The sequence below is a fragment of the Stomoxys calcitrans genome, chromosome 1 (assembly GCF_963082655.1).
Source record: "Stomoxys calcitrans chromosome 1, idStoCalc2.1, whole genome shotgun sequence".
In the NCBI taxonomy this organism is placed as follows: domain Eukaryota; kingdom Metazoa; phylum Arthropoda; class Insecta; order Diptera; family Muscidae; genus Stomoxys; species Stomoxys calcitrans.
The window spans coordinates 90,278,290-90,302,935 of record NC_081552.1 but is presented as its reverse complement, the minus strand read 5'-3'; the positions used below and the strand labels follow the sequence as shown (position 1 = coordinate 90,302,935).

Here is a 24,646-nt window from a genome sequence, read left to right as displayed (position 1 = left end):
ATTATTATTATTATTATTATTATTATTATTATTATTATTATTATTATTATTATTATTATTATTATTATTATTATTATTATTATTATTATTATTATTATTATTATTATTATTATTATTATTATTATTATTATTATTATTATTATTATTATTATTATTATTATTATTATTATTATTATTATTATTATTATTATTATTATTATTATTATTATTATTATTATTATTATTATTATTATTATTATTATTATTATTATTATTATTATTATTATTATTATTATTATTATTATTATTATTATTATTATTATTATTATTATTATTATTATTATTATTATTATTATTATTATTATTATTATTATTATTATTATTATTATTATTATTATTATTATTATTATTATTATTATTATTATTATTATTATTATTATTATTATTATTATTATTATTATTATTATTATTATTATTATTATTATTATTATTATTATTATTATTATTATTATTATTATTATTATTATTATTATTATTATTATTATTATTATTATTATTATTATTATTATTATTATTATTATTATTATTATTATTATTATTATTATTATTATTATTATTGTTATTATTATTATTATTATTATTATAATAATAATAATTATTATTATTATTATTATTATTATTATTATTATTATTATTATTATTATTATTATTATTATTATTATTATTATTATTATTATTATTATTATTATTATTATTATTATTATTATTATTATTATTATTATTATTATTATTATTATTATTATTATTATTATGGTAGGGCCGAGCTCAGGCTACTATCGGGGTCAGCAGGTGGCGGATGGCTGAACGACCTAAAGGTTAGCTGTGAAAAATAAGCAGCCCCCGACCACGAGCGGTGAAGACCGAGGACATGCTACAAAAAGGCATTTATAGCCAACGACGTCTTCGCGACATGGCGAGTGGATGCCGCCAGTTGACTAAGTATCCACCCACAGGGGTGCTCTACAGATAGATGCAGTCTGGGGAGTGATGCCCCCGTGGATTCCCCAATCAAGGGGACTTTGACCCTGGCGCGTACACTGGAACATGATTTTGATAACCGATTTGGATTGATGCTACGAGCTGACGGCTGTGGTATTCTGTTACCTGAGTAGGAAGGAGTGACATCCCTCTCGAAATGGCTTTCAGGCTAATGCCACCGCTGCCTCCGTCCCGTTAAACCCCTGGCAGGCCTTAGGGAACGATCTGTGCCTCGTAACCATTAAGTTGGTAATGTAGGTTCTGTTGATACGATATCCAGATTAATGCCCGACCTGGCTCTGAACGCAAGTACTCATAAGGTCTTGCGTCAACCCTCGCGAGGACCTCACTGCTTGCAAAGGGACCCTCGGGGTCATCGCTCTGCGAAAGGGCGACTACATTATCGGACACAGACAACGGCTCTAAGTGGGGACCCGATTAAAATGGAAACACCCATTAACATAGCAGCAGAGGAGATGAAATCGATCTTTGGAAGAAGATCGAAAGTACATCGATCACCGGTAAATTCTCCACTAGCCTCCGGGCCCAGTGTCGAGAAAGAGAAGGAGGTAAGAAGTATAGCGTTAGACTGTACCCCAGCGGAGAACAACGCGGAGACATGCGAGAACAGCACCAGTTCTCCTAGACAAGAGTTCATCTTGAAGATGCGACTTTCGGAGGAGGAGGCGCTTGAAAAGTGCAAGAAAGTCCTTCGCCAGATGCGACTAGCTATAGGTAGGCAGAAGAACATTAGCAGGGATGTCCAAAATGGTGTGTCTGAGATAGAGGAAATCTTGGACATTATTGGGAGCTACCGCAAAAACTGGAAGGCCGCGGAGAAGCAGAAACAGCAAAGCAGGCCAATAATAGCGGAGACTCCCACGACATCAACCAACATGTCGACGCCTTCTACGGCGCAAAACAAGAGGAGCGCGCCGAGTCCAGTCGAAGAAAATCCTGGCAAAAAGAAGAAGGATAAAGCTGTAGAGGTGAAACCACCGGCGAAAACAGCCGGAAAGAGGAAGCCCGACAAAGAGGCTGAGAAGAAGAAGCCCGAAGAAGAGGCAAGAACGTCAAGGAGGAACCCGCGGCGAAAACCGCGCGCTCGGAGACCACGGAAACCCAGGCAGCGACCAGAGGCCGTGTTAATCAAGCCGAAGGAGGGGCATAGTTACGCGGACGTGCTCAGGGACCTCAGGCGAAACGCGAAACCGGAGGAAGCCGAGGTCGCCATCCGCTCCGTCCAGAAAACGAGAACGGGTGCAGTTCTTCTCGTGATGGGCAGAGGAGGAAACAAGGAGGTGTTCTGCGAGTCCCTCAAAGGCGTCCTTAAGGAGGCTGCAGTCGTGCAGGACATGAAACCGAAGGCGACAATTGAGATCCGTGACTTGGACTCCCTCTCGACCGCCGACGAGATCACTGAAGCAGTGATCAAGGCAACGGGAACGACAGCTGGAGAAGTGACTGTGCAGCTGACAGCACTTAATTCGAAGGAGCAGAGGAGGGCCTTCGTTTCTCTGCCAACTAGCTGCGTCAATATTTTGTTGAAGACCAGCAGGCTCCTGATAGGAATGACGAATTGTCGGCTAAACTATCGGGATGAAAGAAAGCGCTGCTTCAGATGTTTTGGAGCCGGCCACCTACAGTGGGAGTGCAAGGGACCCGACAGGAATGGAATGGGACTATGCATTAGATGCGGCGAGAGTGGGCACAAGATGAAGGAGTGCCATAACCCTCGGAAATGCTGTATTTGCTCGCAGAGGGGAAAAGGCCCGACGGATCATCTTCCTGGGTCAGAGAAATGTAAAGGAGGCAAACAGCAGGCATGCTGAGAATACTGCAGGCCAACATGCACAGGTGTAAAGTCGCACATGATCTCCTATCACAGATAGTCGCAGAACAACGTGCTGACATCGTGATTATAAGCGAGCAATATGGAAGGAGAGATCAAGGGTCCTGGCTGGAGGATCCCACAAAAACAGCTGCTATCTGGATCCCATACCGCAATGGCATCTCACCAGTAAAGAGCGGAAGTGGAGACGGTTACGTCTGGGTGCAGTTAAACCACTTTACGCTGTTTAGCTGCTACCTCACTCCTAGTGACAGCATCGACGCCTACGAGGCAAAACTCGATGAGATCGAGGACACAATGCGTGGATTAGACGGCCATCACGTAGTAGCTGGCGATTTCAACTCTCGAGCGGTGGAATGGGGCATGCCAACAACCAACCCAAGAGGGAGACGAGTTCTAGACATGGCCGCAAGAACCGGTTTACTCGTTGTAAACACTGGAGACGTGCCAACCTTTAGGCGACCCGGCTGCGAAGGCACTATACCGGACATCACCCTTGCGTCCGAGGAAATCATCGGAAAAATAACAGAGTGGAGCGTACTGGAAACTTACACGGCAAGCGATCACCAGTACATTATGTTCTCCTTCAATACTGGAGGGAACACAGTTAACGAGGAAAGGAGCACCAGTACACGAAAGTGGAACGTGAGCAAGCTCGACTCCTCAAAACTCCTGGCGGAAATCGACCGGCAAGCCGTGTGGTCAGAGCTGGATGAACTAGACGTTCCGTCGACAGTGGAACGGGTGATGGAAATCATAGAGTACGGATGTAAGAAATCCATGCCAAAACTCAAAAGGCCGAGGGGAAATAAAACCGCAGTGCACTGGTGGAATGATGCCATAGCTGAGAAACGAAGCAACTGCATCAAACTAAGACGCAGATACACGAGAGCTCGTCGCAGGGGCACGGCTGAGACAGAACACGCTCTTTACAAGGAGGCAAAAAAGACACTCGCTGCCGAAATAGAAAGGAGCAAGAAAGAAAAGTGGGAGGAACTAAGAGAAGATATTAACCGAAATCCTTGGGGCCTCGGATACAAAATTGTGATGGAGAAGCTCGGCACACGGAGCCCAACAGCGGTGATGGACGGGAGAACAATGGAGAATATAGTCCATACACTCTTTCCCCGACACGACCGTATAGAAGACGAAGTTAATGAAGAGCCAACGGAAAACATAAACCCGTTCACGATAGAGGAGCTAAAGAATGCAGCCCGCAGCCTCCAGAGCAGAAAAGCCCCCGGCCCCGACGGAATACCGTCCGAGGTAATCAGGCTGATAGCCGAGAATAGACCCGAATTTCTTCTTGAAATGTTTAATCGGTGTCTAATGGCAGGTGTTTTTCCGGAAGTATGGAAGCGACAAAAGCTGGTGCTCATAAGCAAAGGCAAAGGTGATCCAATATCCCCATCCACATACAGACCACTATGTATGCTGGATACGGCCGGCAAGCTTTTGGAGAGACTACTGAAGCCACGGCTCCAGGACGCCATCATCGAGGGAGGTGGACTCTCAATGAGACAACATGGCTTCCGGGCAGGAATGTCCACGATCGGAGCCCTCAGAGATGTGGTGGAGATAGTAGAGGTGGCTAGGCAAAGGAACCACTACTCCAGGCCAATTGTCCTCTTGGCCACACTGGATGTGAAGAACGCTTTCAACAGCCTTAGATGGTCTGACGTCCTCAAATCGCTCAGAGAGGACTTTAATATCCCGGCGTACCTGATGAGAATAATGAGAAGTTACTTGAGTGACAGGGTACTTACCTATAATTCTCAAGATGGAACGAGTGAATATGAGGTCACATCAGGAGCGGCGCAGGGCTCCATACTCGGACCGGACCTCTGGAATGCCAGTTATGATGGAATACTGCGAATGGAAATGCCAGACGGAACCTTTCTAGTAGGATATGCTGATGACATTGCTGCAGTCATCACGGCAAGAGACACGGAAGGCGCTGAGCGCAAATTACGGCAGGTGATGCTAAGGGCAAGGGACTGGCTAGATTCCCATGGCCTACAACTTGCGATGCAGAAAACGGAACTACTTCTCCTAACGAGAAAAAATATCCCAGTGGAAGTGGATATGCGTATAGACGATATACTGGTGAAGACCAAGAGATCGATCAAATATCTAGGAATCCGACTAGATACAAAGCTGACCTACGCAGAGCAAATACGGCACGCGACAACAAAAGCCTCAAAGATAACGGCGCAACTTAGTCGACTGATGGCAAACATAGGTGGGCCTCTCCCAAGCAGGCGCAGACTCTTAATGGAGACATGCAATAGCATCCTCCTCTATGGAAGCGAAATATGGGGCCAGACGCTGCAGACGGCATACCGAGCGAAATCCCTGCTCTCGGTACAGAGGACGGCGGCACTTAGAGTCATATCATCCTACCGGACAGTGTCGGAGCCCGCAGCCCTTGTAATAGCCGGAATGGTTCCGATAGACCTGCAGGCCATGCAGCGCGCCAGGCTCTACACCGAGAGGTCCAACACTCAAAGAATACAGGACGGGGCCCAAATGGATCATACACAGGCCATACGAGAGGAGACTACCGAGAGATGGCAACAAAGGTGGACTAGCGAAAATCGGGCCAGATGGACGCGACGATTAATACCCGATGTACGGATATGGAAAGAAAGGAAGCACGGCGACGTCAACTATTACGTCACACAGATGTTAACAGGACATGGTTACTTCCGGAAATACCTGCATAAAATGGGCAAATGCTCCTCAAGCAAGTGTATTTATGAGGAGGTTGAAGTTGAAGACGATGTGGAGCACACTTTTTTCCACTGCGAGCGCTGGGTTGAAAGACGCAGCGAGTTGGAAGCAGCGATTGGCGACGTTACGCCTGAGACAATAGTCCAAAAAATGCTGGAGGACGAGGGAAAGTGGGAGGCGGTGAAGAGATATGCCGAACAAGTACTGCGCAGGAAGAAAGCTGACCTGGACGCAGCGGCGTAGAGTATAAATGCGAAGGTCTGGACGCAGACACAATGAAGACGAAATGGATAATCACCAGATATGGGGTCCACCTCGAAGTAATGCGAAAGCGGTTCCGAGGTGGAATTAACTCCCAGGGGTGTCACAGGGTGGGTTTTTAGCCGGTACCGTTGACTACGGAGCCCAGCATAAGGCGAGAGACGTACTCGTCACATGCGTAAAGCATTTTCTCAAAAAAAAAAAAAAAATTATTATTATTATTATTATTATTATTATTATTATTATTATAGAACATTAGCAGGGATGTCCAAAATGGTGTGTCTGAGATAGAGGAAATCTGGAAATCTGGAGGACGAGAGAAAGTGGGAGGCGGTGAAGAGATATGCCGAACAAGTACCGCGCAGGAAGAAAGCTGACCTGGACGCAGCGGCGTAGAGTATAAATGCGGAGGTCTGGACGCAGACACAATGAAGACGAAATGGATAATGGGTTGAAAGACGCAGCGAGTTGGAAGCAGCGATTGGCGACGTTACGCCTGAGACAATAGTCCAAAAAATGCTGGAGGACGAGAGAAAGTGGGAGGCGGTGAAGAGATATGCCGAACAAGTACTGCGCAGGAAGAAAGCTGACCTGGACGCAGACACAATGAAGACGAAATGGATAATCACCAGATATGGGGTCCACCTCGAAGTAATGCGAAAGCGGTTCCGAGGTGGAATTAACTCCCAGGGGTGTCACAGGGTGGGTTTTTAGCCGGTACCGTTAACTACGGAGCCCGGCATAAGGCGAGAGACGTACTCGTCGCATGCGTAAAGCATTTTCCCATCCTGACCCGCAAAAAAAAAAAAAAAAAAAAAAAAAAAAAAAAAAAATTATTATTATTATTATTATTATTATTATTATGGTAGGGCCGAGCTCAGGCTACTATCGGGGTCAGCAGGTGGCGGATGGCTGAACGACCTAAAGGTTAGCTGTGAAAAATAAGCAGCCCCCGACCACGAGCGGTGAAGACTGAGGACATGCTACAAAAAGGCATTTATAGCCAACGACGTCTTCGCGACATGGCGAATGGATGCCGCCAGTTGACTAAGTATCCACCCACAGGGGTGCTCTACAGATAGATGCAGTCTGGGGAGTGATGCCCCCGTGGATTCCCCAATCAAGGGGACTTTGACCCTGGCGCGTACACTGGAACATGATTTTGATAACCGATTTGGATTGATGCTACGAGCTGACGGCTGTGGTATTCTGTTACCTGAGTAGGAGGGAGTGACATCCCTCTCGAAATGGCTTTCAGGCTAATGCCACCGCTGCCTCCGTCCCGTTAAACCCCTGGCAGGCCTTAGGGAACGATCTGTGCCTCGTAACCATTAAGTTGGTAATGTAGGTTCTGTTGATACGATATCCAGATTAATGCCCGACCTGGCTCTGAACGCAAGTACTCATAAGGTCTTGCGTCAACCCTCGCGAGGACCTCACTGCTTGCAAAGGGACCCTCGGGGTAATCGCTCTGCGAAAGGGCGACTACATTATCGGACACAGACAACGGCTCTAAGTGGGGACCCGATTAAAATGGAAACACCCATTAACATAGCAGCAGAGGAGATGGAATCGATCTTTGGAAGAAGATCGAAAGTACATCGATCACCGGTAAATTCTCCACTAGCCTCCGGGCCCAGTGTCGAGAAAGAGAAGGAGGTAAGAAGTATAGCGTTAGACTGTACCCCAGCGGAGAACAACGCGGAGACATGCGAGAACAGCACCAGTTCTCCTAGACAAGAGTTCATCTTGAAGATGCGACTTTCGGAGGAGGAGGCGCTTGAAAAGTGCAAGAAAGTCCTTCGCCAGATGCGACTAGCTATAGGAAGGCAGAAGAACATTAGCAGGGATGTCCAAAATGGTGTGTCTGAGATAGAGGAAATCTTGGACATTATTGGGAGCTACCGCAAAAACTGGAAGGCCGCGGAGAAGCAGAAACAGCAAAGCAGGCCAACAATAGCGGAGACTCCCACGACATCAACCAACATGTCGACGCCTTCTACGGCGCAAAACAAGAGGAGCGCGCCGAGTCCAGTCGAAGAAAATCCTGGCAAAAAGAAGAAGGATAAAGCTGTAGAGGTGAGACCACCGGCGAAAACAGCCGGAAAGAGGAAGCCCGACAAAGAGGCTGAGAAGAAGAAGCCCGAAGAAGAGGCAAGAACGTCAAGGAGGAACCCGCGGCGAAAACCGCGCGCTCGGAGACCACGGAAACCCAGGCAGCGACCAGAGGCCGTGTTAATCAAGCCGAAGGAGGGGCATAGTTACGCGGACGTGCTCAGGGACCTCAGGCGAAACGCGAAACCGGAGGAAGCCGAGGTCGCCATCCGCTCCGTCCAGAAAACGAGAACGGGTGCAGTTCTTCTCGTGATGGGCAGAGGAGGAAACAAGGAGGTGTTCTGCGAGTCCCTCAAAGGCGTCCTTAAGGAGGCTGCAGTCGTGCAGGACATGAAACCGAAGGCGACAATTGAGATCCGTGACTTGGACTCCCTCTCGACCGCCGACGAGATCACTGAAGCAGTGATCAAGGCAACGGGAACGACAGCTGGAGAAGTGACTGTGCAGCTGACAGCACTTAATTCGAAGGAGCAGAGGAGGGCCTTCGTTTCTCTGCCAACTAGCTGCGTCAATATTTTGTTGAAGACCAGCAGGCTCCTGATAGGAATGACGAATTGTCGGCTAAACTATCGGGATGAAAGAAAGCGCTGCTTCAGATGTTTTGGAGCCGGCCACCTACAGTGGGAGTGCAAGGGACCCGACAGGAAAGGAATGGGACTATGCATTAGATGCGGCGAGAGTGGGCACAAGATGAAGGAGTGCCATAACCCTCGGAAATGCTGTATTTGCTCGCAGAGGGGAAAAGGCCCGACGGATCATCTTCCTGGGTCAGAGAGATGTAAAGGAGGCAAACAGCAGGCATGCTGAGAATACTGCAGGCCAACATGCACAGGTGTAAAGTCGCACATGATCTCCTATCACAGATAGTCGCAGAACAACGTGCTGACATCGTGATTATAAGCGAGCAATATGGAAGGAGAGATCAAGGGTCCTGGCTGGAGGATCCCACAAAAACAGCTGCTATCTGGATCCCATACCGCAATGGCATCTCACCAGTAAAGAGCGGAAGTGGAGACGGTTACGTCTGGGTGCAGTTAAACCACTTTACGCTGTTTAGCTGCTACCTCACTCCTAGTGACAGCATCGACGCCTACGAGGCAAAACTCGATGAGATCGAGGACACAATGCGTGGATTAGACGGCCATCACGTAGTAGCTGGCGATTTCAACTCTCGAGCGGTGGAATGGGGCATGCCAACAACCAACCCAAGAGGGAGACGAGCTCTAGACATGGCCGCAAGAACTGGTTTACTCGTTGTAAACACTGGAGACGTGCCAACCTTTAGGCGACCCGGCTGCGAAGGCACTATACCGGACATCACCCTTGCGTCCGAGGAAATCATCGGAAAAATAACAGAGTGGAGCGTACTGGAAACTTACACGGCAAGCGATCACCAGTACATTATGTTCTCCTTCAATACTGGAGGGAACACAGTTAACGAGGAAAGGAGCACCAGTACACGAAAGTGGAACGTGAGCAAGCTCGACTCCTCAAAACTCCTGGCGGAAATCGACCGGCAAGCCGTGTGGTCAGAGCTGGATGAACTAGACGTTCCGTCGACAGTGGAACGGGTGATGGAAATCATAGAGTACGGATGTAAGAAATCCATGCCAAAACTCAAAAGGCCGAGGGGAAATAAAACCGCAGTGCACTGGTGGAATGATGCCATAGCTGAGAAACGAAGCAACTGCATCAAACTAAGACGCAGATACACGAGAGCTCGTCGCAGGGGCACGGCTGAGACAGAACACGCTCTTTACAAGGAGGCAAAAAAGATACTCGCTGCCGAAATAGAAAGGAGCAAGAAAGAAAAGTGGGAGGAACTAAGAGAAGATATTAACCGAAATCCTTGGGGCCTCGGATACAAAATTGTGATGGAGAAGCTCGGCACACGGAGCCCAACAGCGGTGATGGACGGGAGAACAATGGAGAATATAGTCCATACACTCTTTCCCCGACACGACCGTATAGAAGACGAAGTTAATGAAGAGCCAACGGAAAACATAAACCCGTTCACGATAGAGGAGCTAAAGAATGCAGCCCGCAGCCTCCAGAGCAGAAAAGCCCCCGGCCCCGACGGAATACCGTCCGAGGTAATCAGGCTGATAGCCGAGAATAGACCCGAATTTCTTCTTGAAATGTTTAATCGGTGTCTAATGGCAGGTGTTTTTCCGGAAGTATGGAAGCGACAAAAGCTGGTGCTCATAAGCAAAGGCAAAGGTGATCCAATATCCCCATCCACATACAGACCACTATGTATGCTGGATACGGCCGGCAAGCTTTTGGAGAGACTACTGAAGCCACGGCTCCAGGACGCCATCATCGAGGGAGGTGGACTCTCAATGAGACAACATGGCTTCCGGGCAGGAATGTCCACGATCGGAGCCCTCAGAGATGTGGTGGAGATAGTAGAGGTGGCTAGGCAAAGGAACCACTACTCCAGGCCAATTGTCCTCTTGGCCACACTGGATGTGAAGAACGCTTTCAACAGCCTTAGATGGTCTGACGTCCTCAAATCGCTCAGAGAGGACTTTAATATCCCGGCGTACCTGATGAGAATAATGAGAAGTTACTTGAGTGACAGGGTACTTACCTATAATTCTCAAGATGGAACGAGTGAATATGAGGTCACATCAGGAGCGGCGCAGGGCTCCATACTCGGACCGGACCTCTGGAATGCCAGTTATGATGGAATACTGCGAATGGAAATGCCAGACGGAACCTTTCTAGTAGGATATGCTGATGACATTGCTGCAGTCATCACGGCAGAGACACGGAAGGCGCTGAGCGCAAATTACGGCAGGTGATGCTAAGGGCAAGGGACTGGCTAGATTCCCATGGCCTACAACTTGCGATGCAGAAAACGGAACTACTTCTCCTAACGAGAAAAAATATCCCAGTGGAAGTGGATATGCGTATAGACGATATACTGGTGAAGACCAAGAGATCGATCAAATATCTAGGAATCCGACTAGATACAAAGCTGACCTACGCAGAGCAAATACGGCACGCGACAACAAAAGCCTCAAAGATAACGGCGCAACTTAGTCGACTGATGGCAAACATAGGTGGGCCTCTCCCAAGCAGGCGCAGACTCTTAATGGAGACATGCAATAGCATCCTCCTCTATGGAAGCGAAATATGGGGCCAGACACTGCAGACGGCATACCGAGCGAAATCCCTGCTCTCGGTACAGAGGACGGCGGCACTTAGAGTCATATCATCCTACCGGACAGTGTCGGAGCCCGCAGCCCTTGTAATAGCCGGAATGGTTCCGATAGACCTGCAGGCCATGCAGCGCGCCAGGCTCTACACCGAGAGGTCCAACACTCAAAGAATACAGGACGGGGCCCAAATGAATCATACACAGGCCATACGAGAGGAGACTACCGAGAGATGGCAACAAAGGTGGACTAGCGAAAATCGGGCCAGATGGACGCGACGATTAATACCCGATGTACGGATATGGAAAGAAAGGAAGCACGGCGACGTCAACTATTACGTCACACAGATGTTAACAGGACATGGTTACTTCCGGAAATACCTGCATAAAATGGGCAAATGCTCCTCAAGCAAGTGTATTTATGAGGAGGTTGAAGTTGAAGACGATGTGGAGCACACTTTTTTCCACTGCGAGCGCTGGGTTGAAAGACGCAGCGAGTTGGAAGCAGCGATTGGCGACGTTACGCCTGAGACAATAGTCCAAAAAATGCTGGAGGACGAGAGAAAGTGGGAGGCGGTGAAGAGATATGCCGAACAAGTACTGCGCAGGAAGAAAGCTGACCTGGACGCAGCGGCGTAGAGTATAAATGCGGAGGTCTGGACGCAGACACAATGAAGACGAAATGGATAATGGGTTGAAAGACGCAGCGAGTTGGAAGCAGCGATTGGCGACGTTACGCCTGAGACAATAGTCCAAAAAATGCTGGAGGACGAGAGAAAGTGGGAGGCGGTGAAGAGATATGCCGAACAAGTACTGCGCAGGAAGAAAGCTGACCTGGACGCAGCGGCGTAGAGTATAAATGCGGAGGTCTGGACGCAGACACAATGAAGACGAAATGGATAATCACCAGATATGGGGTCCACCTCGAAGTAATGCGAAAGCGGTTCCGAGGTGGAATTAACTCCCAGGGGTGTCACAGGGTGGGTTTTTAGCCGGTACCGTTAACTACGGAGCCCGGCATAAGGCGAGAGACGTACTCGTCACATGCGTAAAGCATTTTCCCATCCTGACCCGCAAAAAAAAAAAAAAAAAAAAAAAAAAAAAAAAAAAAAAATTATTATTATTATTATTATTATTATTATTATGGTAGGGCCGAGCTCAGGCTACTATCGGGGTCAGCAGGTGGCGGATGGCTGAACGACCTAAAGGTTAGCTGTGAAAAATAAGCAGCCCCCGACCACGAGCGGTGAAGACCGAGGACATGCTACAAAAAGGCATTTATAGCCAACGACGTCTTCGCGACATGGCGAATGGATGCCGCCAGTTGACTAAGTATCCACCCACAGGGGTGCTCTACAGATAGATGCAGTCTGGGGAGTGATGCCCCCGTGGATTCCCCAATCAAGGGGACTTTGACCCTGGCGCGTACACTGGAACATGATTTTGATAACCGATTTGGATTGATGCTACGAGCTGACGGCTGTGGTATTCTGTTACCTGAGTAGGAGGGAGTGACATCCCTCTCGAAATGGCTTTCAGGCTAATGCCACCGCTGCCTCCGTCCCGTTAAACCCCTGGCAGGCCTTAGGGAACGATCTGTGCCTCGTAACCATTAAGTTGGTAATGTAGGTTCTGTTGATACGATATCCAGATTAATGCCCGACCTGGCTCTGAACGCAAGTACTCATAAGGTCTTGCGTCAACCCTCGCGAGGACCTCACTGCTTGCAAAGGGACCCTCGGGGTAATCGCTCTGCGAAAGGGCGACTACATTATCGGACACAGACAACGGCTCTAAGTGGGGACCCGATTAAAATGGAAACACCCATTAACATAGCAGCAGAGGAGATGGAATCGATCTTTGGAAGAAGATCGAAAGTACATCGATCACCGGTAAATTCTCCACTAGCCTCCGGGCCCAGTGTCGAGAAAGAGAAGGAGGTAAGAAGTATAGCGTTAGACTGTACCCCAGCGGAGAACAACGCGGAGACATGCGAGAACAGCACCAGTTCTCCTAGACAAGAGTTCATCTTGAAGATGCGACTTTCGGAGGAGGAGGCGCTTGAAAAGTGCAAGAAAGTCCTTCGCCAGATGCGACTAGCTATAGGAAGGCAGAAGAACATTAGCAGGGATGTCCAAAATGGTGTGTCTGAGATAGAGGAAATCTTGGACATTATTGGGAGCTACCGCAAAAACTGGAAGGCCGCGGAGAAGCAGAAACAGCAAAGCAGGCCAACAATAGCGGAGACTCCCACGACATCAACCAACATGTCGACGCCTTCTACGGCGCAAAACAAGAGGAGCGCGCCGAGTCCAGTCGAAGAAAATCCTGGCAAAAAGAAGAAGGATAAAGCTGTAGAGGTGAGACCACCGGCGAAAACAGCCGGAAAGAGGAAGCCCGACAAAGAGGCTGAGAAGAAGAAGCCCGAAGAAGAGGCAAGAACGTCAAGGAGGAACCCGCGGCGAAAACCGCGCGCTCGGAGACCACGGAAACCCAGGCAGCGACCAGAGGCCGTGTTAATCAAGCCGAAGGAGGGGCATAGTTACGCGGACGTGCTCAGGGACCTCAGGCGAAACGCGAAACCGGAGGAAGCCGAGGTCGCCATCCGCTCCGTCCAGAAAACGAGAACGGGTGCAGTTCTTCTCGTGATGGGCAGAGGAGGAAACAAGGAGGTGTTCTGCGAGTCCCTCAAAGGCGTCCTTAAGGAGGCTGCAGTCGTGCAGGACATGAAACCGAAGGCGACAATTGAGATCCGTGACTTGGACTCCCTCTCGACCGCCGACGAGATCACTGAAGCAGTGATCAAGGCAACGGGAACGACAGCTGGAGAAGTGACTGTGCAGCTGACAGCACTTAATTCGAAGGAGCAGAGGAGGGCCTTCGTTTCTCTGCCAACTAGCTGCGTCAATATTTTGTTGAAGACCAGCAGGCTCCTGATAGGAATGACGAATTGTCGGCTAAACTATCGGGATGAAAGAAAGCGCTGCTTCAGATGTTTTGGAGCCGGCCACCTACAGTGGGAGTGCAAGGGACCCGACAGGAAAGGAATGGGACTATGCATTAGATGCGGCGAGAGTGGGCACAAGATGAAGGAGTGCCATAACCCTCGGAAATGCTGTATTTGCTCGCAGAGGGGAAAAGGCCCGACGGATCATCTTCCTGGGTCAGAGAGATGTAAAGGAGGCAAACAGCAGGCATGCTGAGAATACTGCAGGCCAACATGCACAGGTGTAAAGTCGCACATGATCTCCTATCACAGATAGTCGCAGAACAACGTGCTGACATCGTGATTATAAGCGAGCAATATGGAAGGAGAGATCAAGGGTCCTGGCTGGAGGATCCCACAAAAACAGCTGCTATCTGGATCCCATACCGCAATGGCATCTCACCAGTAAAGAGCGGAAGTGGAGACGGTTACGTCTGGGTGCAGTTAAACCACTTTACGCTGTTTAGCTGCTACCTCACTCCTAGTGACAGCATCGACGCCTACGAGGCAAAACTTGATGAGATCGAGGACACAATGCGTGGATTAGACGGCCATCACGTAGTAGCTGGCGATTTCAACTCTCGAGCGGTGGAATGGGGCATGCCAACAACCAACCCAAGAGGGAGACGAGTTCTAGACATGGCCGCAAGAACCGGTTTACTCGTTGTAAACACTGGAGACGTGCCAACCTTTAGGCGACCCGGCTGCGAAGGCACTATACCGGACATCACCCTTGCGTCCGAGGAAATCATCGGAAAAATAACAGAGTGGAGCGTACTGGAAACTTACACGGCAAGCGATCACCAGTACATTATGTTCTCCTTCAATACTGGAGGGAACACAGTTAACGAGGAAAGGAACACCAGTACACGAAAGTGGAACGTGAGCAAGCTCGACTCCTCAAAACTCCTGGCGGAAATCGACCGGCAATCCGTGTGGTCAGAGCTGGATGAACTAGACGTTCCGTCGACAGTGGAACGGGTGATGGAAATCATAGAGTACGGATGTAAGAAATCCATGCCAAAACTCAAAAGGCCGAGGGGAAATAAAACCGCAGTGCACTGGTGGAATGATGCCATAGCTGAGCAACGAAGCAACTGCATCAAACTAAGACGCAGATACACGAGAGCTCGTCGCAGGGGCACGGCTGAGACAGAACACGCTCTTTACAAGGAGGCAAAAAAGATACTCGCTGCCGAAATAGAAAGGAGCAAGAAAGAAAAGTGGGAGGAACTAAGAGAAGATATTAACCGAAATCCTTGGGGCCTCGGATACAAAATTGTGATGGAGAAGCTCGGCACACGGAGCCCAACAGCGGTGATGGACGGGAGAACAATGGAGAATATAGTCCATACACTCTTTCCCCGACACGACCGTATAGAAGACGAAGTTAATGAAGAGCCAACGGAAAACATAAACCCGTTCACGATAGAGGAGCTAAAGAATGCAGCCCGCAGCCTCCAGAGCAGAAAAGCCCCCGGCCCCGACGGAATACCGTCCGAGGTAATCAGGCTGATAGCCGAGAATAGACCCGAATTTCTTCTTGAAATGTTTAATCGGTGTCTAATGGCAGGTGTTTTTCCGGAAGTATGGAAGCGACAAAAGCTGGTGCTCATAAGCAAAGGCAAAGGTGATCCAATATCCCCATCCACATACAGACCACTATGTATGCTGGATACGGCCGGCAAGCTTTTGGAGAGACTACTGAAGCCACGGCTCCAGGACGCCATCATCGAGGGAGGTGGACTCTCAATGAGACAACATGGCTTCCGGGCAGGAATGTCCACGATCGGAGCCCTCAGAGATGTGGTGGAGATAGTAGAGGTGGCTAGGCAAAGGAACCACTACTCCAGGCCAATTGTCCTCTTGGCCACACTGGATGTGAAGAACGCTTTCAACAGCCTTAGATGGTCTGACGTCCTCAAATCGCTCAGAGAGGACTTTAATATCCCGGCGTACCTGATGAGAATAATGAGAAGTTACTTGAGTGACAGGGTACTTATCTATAATTCTCAAGATAGAACGAGTGAATATGAGGTCACATCAGGAGCGGCGCAGGGCTCCATACTCGGACCGGACCTCTGGAATGCCAGTTATGATGGAATACTGCGAATGGAAATGCCAGACGGAACCTTTCTAGTAGGATATGCTGATGACATTGCTGCAGTCATCACGGCAAGAGACACGGAAGGCGCTGAGCGCAAATTACGGCAGGTGATGCTAAGGGCAAGGGACTGGCTAGATTCCCATGGCCTACAACTTGCGATGCAGAAAACGGAACTACTTCTCCTAACGAGAAAAAATATCCCAGTGGAAGTGGATACGCGTATAGACGATATACTGGTGAAGACCAAGAGATCGATCAAATATCTAGGAATCCGACTAGATACAAAGCTGACCTACGCAGAGCAAATACGGCACGCGACAACAAAAGCCTCAAAGATAACGGCGCAACTTAGTCGACTGATGGCAAACATAGGTGGGCCTCTCCCAAGCAGGCGCAGACTCCTAATGGAGACATGCAATAGCATCCTCCTCTATGGAAGCGAAATATGGGGCCAGACACTGCAGACGGCCTACCGAGCGAAATCCCTGCTCTCGGTACAGAGGACGGCGGCACTTAGAGTCATATCATCCTACCGGACAGTGTCGGAGCCCGCAGCCCTCGTAATAGCCGGAATGGTTCCGATAGACCTGCAGGCCATGCAGCGCGCCAGGCTCTACACCGAGAGGTCCAATACTCAAAGAATACAGGACGGGGCCCAAATGGATCATACACAGGCCATACGAGAGGAGACTACCGAGAGATGGCAACAAAGGTGGACTAGCGAAAATCGGGCCAGATGGACGCGACGATTAATACCCGATGTACGGATATGGAAAGAAAGGAAGCACGGCGACGTCAACTATTACGTCACACAGATGTTAACAGGACATGGTTACTTCCGGAAATACCTGCATAAAATGGGCAAATGCTCCTCAAGCAAGTGTATTTATGAGGAGGTTGAAGTTGAAGACGATGTGGAGCACACTTTTTTCCACTGCGAGCGCTGGGTTGAAAGACGCAGCGAGTTGGAAGCAGCGATTGGCGACGTTACGCCTGAGACAATAGTCCAAAAAATGCTGGAGGACGAGAGAAAGTGGGAGGCGGTGAAGAGATATGCCGAACAAGTACTGCGCAGGAAGAAGGCTGACCTGGACGCAGCGGCGTAGAGTATAAATGCGGAGGTCTGGACGCAGACACAATGAAGACGAAATGGATAATCACCAGATATGGGGTCCACCTCGAAGTAATGCGAAAGCGGTTCCGAGGTGGAATTAACTCCCAGGGGTGTCACAGGGTGGGTTTTTAGCCGGTACCGTTGACTACGGAGCCCGGCATAAGGCGAGAGACGTACTCGTCACATGCGTAAAGCATTTTCTCAAAAAAAAAAAAAAAAATTATTATTATTATTATTATTATTATTATTATTATTATTATTATTATAGAACATTAGCAGGGATGTCCAAAATGGTGTGTCTGAGATAGAGGAAATCTTGGACATTATTGGGAGCTACCGCAAAAACTGGAAGGCCGCGGAGAAGCAGAAACAGCAAAGCAGGCCAATAATAGCGGAGACTCCCACGACATCAACCAACATGTCGACGCCTTCTACGGCGCAAAACAAGAGGAGCGCGCCGAGTCCAGTCGAAGAAAATCCTGGCAAAAAGAAGAAGGATAAAGCTGTAGAGGTGAGACCACCGGCGAAAACAGCCGGAAAGAGGAAGCCCGACAAAGAGGCTGAGAAGAAGAAGCCCGAAGAAGAGGCAAGAACGTCAAGGAGGAACCCGCGGCGAAAACCGCGCGCTCGGAGACCACGGAAACCCAGGCAGCGACCAGAGGCCGTGTTAATCAAGCCGAAGGAGGGGCATAGTTACGCGGACGTGCTCAGGGACATCAGGCGAAACGCGAAACCGGAGGAAGCCGAGGTCGCCATCCGCTCCGTCCAGAAAACGAGAACGGGTGCAGTTCTTCTCGTGATGGGCAGAGGAGGAAACAAGGAAGTGTTCTGCGAGTCCCTCAAAGGCGTCCTTAAGGAGGCTGCAGTCGTGCAGGACATGAAACCGAAGGCGACAATTGAGATCCGTGACTTGGACTCCCTCTCGACCGCCGACGAGATCACTGAAGCAGTGATCAAGGCAACGGGAACGACAGCTGGAGAAGTGACTGTGCAGCTGACAGCACTTAATTCGAAGGAGCAGAGGAGGGCCTTCGTTTCTCTGCCAACTAGCTGCGTCAATATTTTGTTGAAGACCAGCAGGCTCCTGATAGGAATGACGAATTGTCGGCTAAACTATCGGGATGAAAGAAAGCGCTGCTTCAGATGTTTTGGAGCCGGCCACCTACAGTGGGAGTGCAAGGGACCCGACAGGAAAGGAATGGGACTATGCATTAGATGCGGCGAGAGTGGGCACAAGATGAAGGAGTGCCATAACCCTCGGAAATGCTGTATTTGCTCGCAGAGGGGAAAAGGCCCGACGGATCATCTTCCTGGGTCAGAGAGATGTAAAGGAGGCAAACAGCAGGCATGCTGAGAATACTGCAGGCCAACATGCACAGGTGTAAAGTCGCACATGATCTCCTATCACAGATAGTCGCAGAACAACGTGCTGACATCGTGATTATAAGCGAGCAATATGGAAGGAGAGATCAAGGGTCCTGGCTGGAGGATCCCACAAAAACAGCTGCTATCTGGATCCCATACCGCAATGGCATCTCACCAGTAAAGAGCGGAAGTGGAGACGGTTACGTCTGGGTGCAGTTAAACCACTTTACGCTGTTTAGCTGCTACCTCACTCCTAGTGACAGCATCGACGCCTACGAGGCAAAACTCGATGAGATCGAGGACACAATGCGTGGATTAGACGGCCATCACGTAGTAGCTGGCGATTTCAACTCTCGAGCGGTGGAATGGGGCATGCCAACAACCAACCCAAGAGGGAGACGAGTTCTAGACATGGCCGCAAGAACCGGTTTACTCGTTGTAAACACTGGAGACGTGCCAACCTTTAGGCGACCCGGCTGCGAAGGCACTATACCGGACATCACCCTTGCGTCCGAGGAAATCATCGGAAAAATAACAGAGTGGAGCGTACTGGAAACTTACACGGCAAGCGATCACCAGTACATTATGTTCTCCTTCAATACTGGAGGGAACACAGTTAACGAGGAAAGGAGCACCAGTACACGAAAGTGGAACGTGAGCAAGCTCGACTCCTCAAAACTCCTGGCGGAAATCGACCGGCAAGCCGTGTGGTCAGAGCTGGATGAACTAGACGTTCCGTCGACAGTGGAACGGGTGATGGAAATCATAGAGTACGGATGTAAGAAATCCATGCCAAAACTCAAAAGGCCGAGGGGAAATAAAACCGCAGTGCACTGGTGGAATGATGCCATAGCTGAGAAACGAAGCAACTGCATCAAACTAAGACGCAGATACACGAGAGCTCGTCGCAGGGGCACGGCTGAGACAGAACACGCTCTTTACAAGGAGGCAAAAAAGATACTCGCTGCCGAAATAGAAAGGAGCAAGAAAGAAAAGTGGGAGGAACTAAGAGAAGATATTAACCGAAATCCTTGGGGCCTCGGATACAAAATTGTGATGGAGAAGCTCGGCACACGGAGCCCAACAGCGGTGATGGACGGGAGAACAATGGAGAATATAGTCCATACACTCTTTCCCCGACACGACCGTATAGAAGACGAAGTTAATGAAGAGCCAACGGAAAACATAAACCCGTTCACGATAGAGGAGCTAAAGAATGCAGCCCGCAGCCTCCAGAGCAGAAAAGCCCCCGGCCCCGACGGAATACCGTCCGAGGTAATCAGGCTGATAGCCGAGAATAGACCCGAATTTCTTCTTGAAATGTTTAATCGGTGTCTAATGGCAGGTGTTTTTCCGGAAGTATGGAAGCGACAAAAGCTGGTGCTCATAAGCAAAGGCAAAGGTGATCCAATATCCCCATCCACATACAGACCACTATGTATGCTGGATACGGCCGGCAAGCTTTTGGAGAGACTACTGAAGCCACGGCTCCAGGACGCCATCATCGAGGGAGGTGGACTCTCAATGAGACAACATGGCTTCCGGGCAGGAATGTCCACGATCGGAGCCCTCAGAGATGTGGTGGAGATAGTAGAGGTGGCTAGGCAAAGGAACCACTACTCCAGGCCATTTGTCCTCTTGGCCACACTGGATGTGAAGAACGCTTTCAACAGCCTTAGATGGTCTGACGTCCTCAAATCGCTCAGAGAGGACTTTAATATCCCGGCGTACCTGATGAGAATAATGAGAAGTTACTTGAGTGACAGGGTACTTATCTATAATTCTCAAGATGGAACGAGTGAATATGAGGTCACATCAGGAGCGGCGCAGGGCTCCATACTCGGACCGGACCTCTGGAATGCCAGTTATGATGGAATACTGCGAATGGAAATGCCAGACGGAACCTTTCTAGTAGGATATGCTGATGACATTGCTGCAGTCATCACGGCAAGAGACACGGAAGGCGCTGAGCGCAAATTACGGCAGGTGATGCTAAGGGCAAGGGACTGGCTAGATTCCCATGGCCTACAACTTGCGATGCAGAAAACGGAACTACTTCTCCTAACGAGAAAAAATATCCCAGTGGAAGTGGATATGCGTATAGACGATATACTGGTGAAGACCAAGAGATCGATCAAATATCTAGGAATCCGACTAGATACAAAGCTGACCTACGCAGAGCAAATATGGCACGCGACAACAAAAGCCTCAAAGATAACGGCGCAACTTAGTCGACTGATGGCAAACATAGGTGGGCCTCTCCCAAGCAGGCGCAGACTCTTAATGGAGACATGCAATAGCATCCTCCTCTATGGAAGCGAAATATGGGGCCAGACACTGCAGACGGCATACCGAGCGAAATCCCTGCTCTCGGTACAGAGGACGGCGGCACTTAGAGTCATATCATCCTACCGGACAGTGTCGGAGCCCGCAGCCCTTGTAATAGCCGGAATGGTTCCGATAGACCTGCAGGCCATGCAGCGCGCCAGGCTCTACACCGAGAGGTCCAACACTCAAAGAATACAGGACGGGGCCCAAATGGATCATACACAGGCCATACGAGAGGAGACTACCGAGAGATGGCAACAAAGGTGGACTAGCGAAAATCGGGCCAGATGGACGCGACGATTAATACCCGATGTACGGATATGGAAAGAAAGGAAGCACGGCGACGTCAACTATTACGTCACACAGATGTTAACAGGACATGGTTACTTCCGGAAATACCTGCATAAAATGGGCAAATGCTCCTCAAGCAAGTGTATTTATGAGGAGGTTGAAGTTGAAGACGATGTGGAGCACACTTTTTTCCACTGCGAGCGCTGGGTTGAAAGACGCAGCGAGTTGGAAGCAGCGATTGGCGACGTTACGCCTGAGACAATAGTCCAAAAAATGCTGGAGGACGAGGGAAAGTGGGAGGCGGTGAAGAGATATGCCGAACAAGTACTGCGCAGGAAGAAAGCTGACCTGGACGCAGCGGCGTAAAGTATAAATGCGGAGGTCTGGACGCAGACACAATGAAGACGAAATGGATAATCACCAGATATGGGGTCCACCTCGAAGTAATGCGAAAGCGGTTCCGAGGTGGAATTAACTCCCAGGGGTGTCACAGGGTGGGTTTTTAGCCGGTACCGTTGACTACGGAGCCCGGCATAAGGCGAGAGACGTACTCGTCACATGCGTAAAGCATTTTCTCAAAAAAAAAAAAAAAAAAAAAAAAAAAAAAAATTATTATTATTATTATTATTATTATTATTATTATTATTATTATTATTATTATAGAACATTAGCAGGGATGTCCAAAATGGTGTGTCTGAGATAGAGGAAATCTTGGACATTATTGGGAGCTACCGCAAAAACTGGAAGGCCGCGGAGAAGCAGAAACAGCAAAGCAGGCCAATAATAGCGGAGACTCCCACGACATCAACCAACATGTCGACGCCTTCTACGGCGCAAAACAAGAGGAGCGCGCCGAGTCCAGTCGAAGAAAATCCTGGCAAAAAGAAGAAGGATAAAGCTGTAGAGGTGAGACCACCGGCGAAAACAGCCGGAAAGAGGAAGCCCGACAAAGAGGCTGAGAAGAAGAAGCCCGAAGAAGAGGCAAGAACGTCAAGGAGGAACCCGCGGCGAAAACCGCGCGCTCGGAGACCACGGAAACCCAGGCAGCGACCAGAGGCCGTGTTAATCAAGCCGAAGGAGGGGCATAGTTACGCGGACGTGCTCAGGGACCTCAGGCGAAACGCGAAACCGGAGGAAGCCGAGGTCGCCATCCGCTCCGTCCAGAAAACGAGAACGGGTGCAGTTCTTCTCGTGATGGGCAGAGGAGGAAACAAGGAAGTGTTCTGCGAGTCCCTCAAAGGCGTCCTTAAGGAGGCTGCAGTCGTGCAGGACATGAAACCGAAGGCGACAATTGAGATCCGTGACTTGGACTCCCTCTCGACCGCCGACGAGATCACTGAAGCAGTGATCAAGGCAACGGGAACGACAGCTGGAGAAGTGACTGTGCAGCTGACAGCACTTAATTCGAAGGAGCAGAGGAGGGCCTTCGTTTCTCTGCCAACTAGCTGCGTCAATATTTTGTTGAAGACCAGCAGGCTCCTGATAGGAATGACGAATTGTCGGCTAAACTATCGGGATGAAAGAAAGCGCTGCTTCAGATGTTTTGGAGCCGGCCACCTACAGTGGGAGTGCAAGGGACCCGACAGGAAAGGAATGGGACTATGCATTAGATGCGGCGAGAGTGGGCACAAGATGAAGGAGTGCCATAACCCTCGGAAATGCTGTATTTGCTCGCAGAGGGGAAAAGGCCCGACGGATCATCTTCCTGGGTCAGAGAGATGTAAAGGAGGCAAACAGCAGGCATGCTGAGAATACTGCAGGCCAACATGCACAGGTGTAAAGTCGCACATGATCTCCTATCACAGATAGTCGCAGAACAACGTGCTGACATCGTGATTATAAGCGAGCAATATGGAAGGAGAGATCAAGGGTCCTGGCTGGAGGATCCCACAAAAACAGCTGCTATCTGGATCCCATACCGCAATGGCATCTCACCAGTAAAGAGCGGAAGTGGAGACGGTTACGTCTGGGTGCAGTTAAACCACTTTACGCTGTTTAGCTGCTACCTCACTCCTAGTGACAGCATCGACGCCTACGAGGCAAAACTCGATGAGATCGAGGACACAATGCGTGGATTAGACGGCCATCACGTAGTAGCTGGCGATTTCAACTCTCGAGCGGTGGAATGGGGCATGCCAACAACCAACCCAAGAGGGAGACGAGTTCTAGACATGGCCGCAAGAACCGGTTTACTCGTTGTAAACACTGGAGACGTGCCAACCTTTAGGCGACCCGGCTGCGAAGGCACTATACCGGACATCACCCTTGCGTCCGAGGAAATCATCGGAAAAATAACAGAGTGGAGCGTACTGGAAACTTACACGGCAAGCGATCACCAGTACATTATGTTCTCCTTCAATACTGGAGGGAACACAGTTAACGAGGAAAGGAGCACCAGTACACGAAAGTGGAACGTGAGCAAGCTCGACTCCTCAAAACTCCTGGCGGAAATCGACCGGCAAGCCGTGTGGTCAGAGCTGGATGAACTAGACGTTCCGTCGACAGTGGAACGGGTGATGGAAATCATAGAGTACGGATGTAAGAAATCCATGCCAAAACTCAAAAGGCCGAGGGGAAATAAAACCGCAGTGCACTGGTGGAATGATGCCATAGCTGAGAAACGAAGCAACTGCATCAAACTAAGACGCAGATACACGAGAGCTCGTCGCAGGGGCACGGCTGAGACAGAACACGCTCTTTACAAGGAGGCAAAAAAGATACTCGCTGCCGAAATAGAAAGGAGCAAGAAAGAAAAGTGGGAGGAACTAAGAGAAGATATTAACCGAAATCCTTGGGGCCTCGGATACAAAATTGTGATGGAGAAGCTCGGCACACGGAGCCCAACAGCGGTGATGGACGGGAGAACAATGGAGAATATAGTCCATACACTCTTTCCCCGACACGACCGTATAGAAGACGAAGTTAATGAAGAGCCAACGGAAAACATAAACCCGTTCACGATAGAGGAGCTAAAGAATGCAGCCCGCAGCCTCCAGAGCAGAAAAGCCCCCGGCCCCGACGGAATACCGTCCGAGGTAATCAGGCTGATAGCCGAGAATAGACCCGAATTTCTTCTTGAAATGTTTAATCGGTGTCTAATGGCAGGTGTTTTTCCGGAAGTATGGAAGCGACAAAAGCTGGTGCTCATAAGCAAAGGCAAAGGTGATCCAATATCCCCATCCACATACAGACCACTATGTATGCTGGATACGGCCGGCAAGCTTTTGGAGAGACTACTGAAGCCACGGCTCCAGGACGCCATCATCGAGGGAGGTGGACTCTCAATGAGACAACATGGCTTCCGGGCAGGAATG

General features: G+C 49.2%; 1 protein-coding gene across 1 annotated transcript; it reads right to left on the bottom strand.

Moving 5' to 3' along the window:
- LOC131996407 (GATA zinc finger domain-containing protein 14-like) lies at positions 1–1,085 on the bottom strand (the record flags this gene model as incomplete). Its single annotated transcript, XM_059366081.1, has 2 exons — positions 1,004–1,085; positions 1–803 (listed from the first exon to the last, which is right to left on the bottom strand). Coding segments are annotated over exons 1-2 (885 nt in total), but the record flags the coding sequence as incomplete, so codon positions are not given.
- Between the last annotated feature and the right edge of the window lie 23,561 nt (positions 1,086–24,646).